Raw genomic sequence first — 1,719 nt, 5'->3', positions numbered from 1 at the left:
GCACTTTTTTGCAGTTTGCGTGACATTTCTTCACTGCTTTTTTCCTTCGTGTTTTAAAAGAATTCGATCTAGTTTATTCAAGTTTAAAAGCTTGCGAGGGGCGTCTGACTGCAGCACGGCGAAACTGACGTCGATCCGTGTTAAAGGCGTTTTAAAGGTGACGTTATGTTAATTCACGTATTTGAGTCAAACCGCGAAAAATACATTTACGATTATTTACGTGCACATCTACAAGTTCAAATACACTGATGAGAAATGTGAAATAAATTACAATAATCTGCTGAATCGACCTCTGTGGTGTCCTCGCATTCACCGAAGTCCTCTTCGCTTCTGATTGGTTACTTTAGTCACATGTTGGACATAAACAAGGAAGTGCCGTGTTTCTGCTGCGTTTCTCCTTGTTAAGAGTCTCCTGCATCAAATCTAAAATAAACAATAAACCTCCAGTAGAAGCATTAAAAAGGGATCTATCTGCTGTCTGCACAGACCGGCGGCCTCTCAGTCCACGCCGCGATGGACGCGTTCGTCGGCTCAACTGCGAGAGAAACTCTGGAGCGAGTTTCAGCGTCTCTGGGCTGCAGCCCGACCTCTGCAGAAGTGGCTGCGTACCTCGACAAACACGACAAACTGAGACATCTCAGGGAAAAGTTCCTGGTGCCCAAAATTGCAGATTTGCCTCCCTGTGAGTACACGAGCATTAAAGGGTTAATTCGTTTTTTGGGGGCTGTATGAGGCACAGAGGTTATTTCATACAGCAGATGTCAGTCGGGGCGCAAAACATATTTACGTATTTTTGTGTAAGTTTGTGTGTTTGCTTTATTATATATTGCAAAGTTTCCACTATTTTTTTGTAACTTTTTGGGTCATGTCCAGGCTAAAAACAAAAAGATTCACAGAAAAAATTATATAATTATCATAATTACATATTTAAAATGATATTACAGAATTATTGAATTTTTTTCAGGTCGTTTTGTTTTTCTTTTTTTTAAACTTTCTTTTTTTTCTTGCTAATTTTAAGGTAATTTAAAATTGTCTGAAAATAAGCAAAAGAGAAAAGTAATATGAAGCAAAAATGTAGAAAAATACACAAACAAGAAAATCCCCAAAAATCCTGAAATTTTTTAAAAATGCATCCTGCATTTTCCATTACACTTAGATTTTTCTGGAGACTTTCTTTTAAGATAATTTTCCAATAATCCATCCTTTTTAAAATAATTTTCTTGTCACCTTTTACTGATTTCTTGCAGTTTGTGGGACATTTCTTGCTTTTTCCCCATTAATAAACCAACTTGCTCAAAGGCTGAAAGCGATCTGAACATCGATTTTCGTGTTTCTGCAGCTGATCTCTCGCTGGTCGACGGCAGCGAGGAATGCATCTACCTTGTGGGGAACTCATTGGGGCTTCAGCCCAAAATGGCAAAGAAGTACCTGGAGGAGGAGCTGGAGAAGTGGGCCAAAATGTACGTCTCTATAGTATCCGAAACTCTCAAAACGTCTTTAATACGAGATAAATGTTTGGAGACGTTGCCTTAAAACGGGCTCTTCTTGCAGGGGCGTCCACGGTCACACAGAAGGGTCTCGCCCGTGGGCGTGGGCTGAAAACAACATCGAGGAGCTCATGGCGAATGTTGTTGGTGAGAGACAAACTTTTTTTGGGGGTTTTTGAGTCTAGGTATTCTTCCAAGTTCACGTCAGGAACTTTGGCGTTTTTTTCTGTGG

At 40.1% G+C, this 1,719-nt stretch overlaps 1 protein-coding gene across 1 annotated transcript; it reads left to right on the top strand.

The window, feature by feature from the left end:
- Positions 1 to 483: 483 nt before the first annotated feature.
- LOC121966915 (kynureninase-like) lies at positions 484 to 1,634 on the top strand (the record flags this gene model as incomplete). The annotated part of the gene is made up of 3 exons (XM_042516984.1): positions 484 to 682; positions 1,340 to 1,460; positions 1,552 to 1,634. Coding segments are annotated over exons 1-3 (373 nt in total), but the record flags the coding sequence as incomplete, so codon positions are not given.
- Between the last annotated feature and the right edge of the window lie 85 nt (positions 1,635 to 1,719).

The sequence above is a fragment of the Plectropomus leopardus genome, unplaced genomic scaffold (assembly GCF_008729295.1).
Source record: "Plectropomus leopardus isolate mb unplaced genomic scaffold, YSFRI_Pleo_2.0 unplaced_scaffold26317, whole genome shotgun sequence".
Lineage (NCBI taxonomy): Eukaryota > Metazoa > Chordata > Actinopteri > Perciformes > Serranidae > Plectropomus > Plectropomus leopardus.
This window is presented reverse-complemented; position numbering and strand designations above follow the sequence as displayed.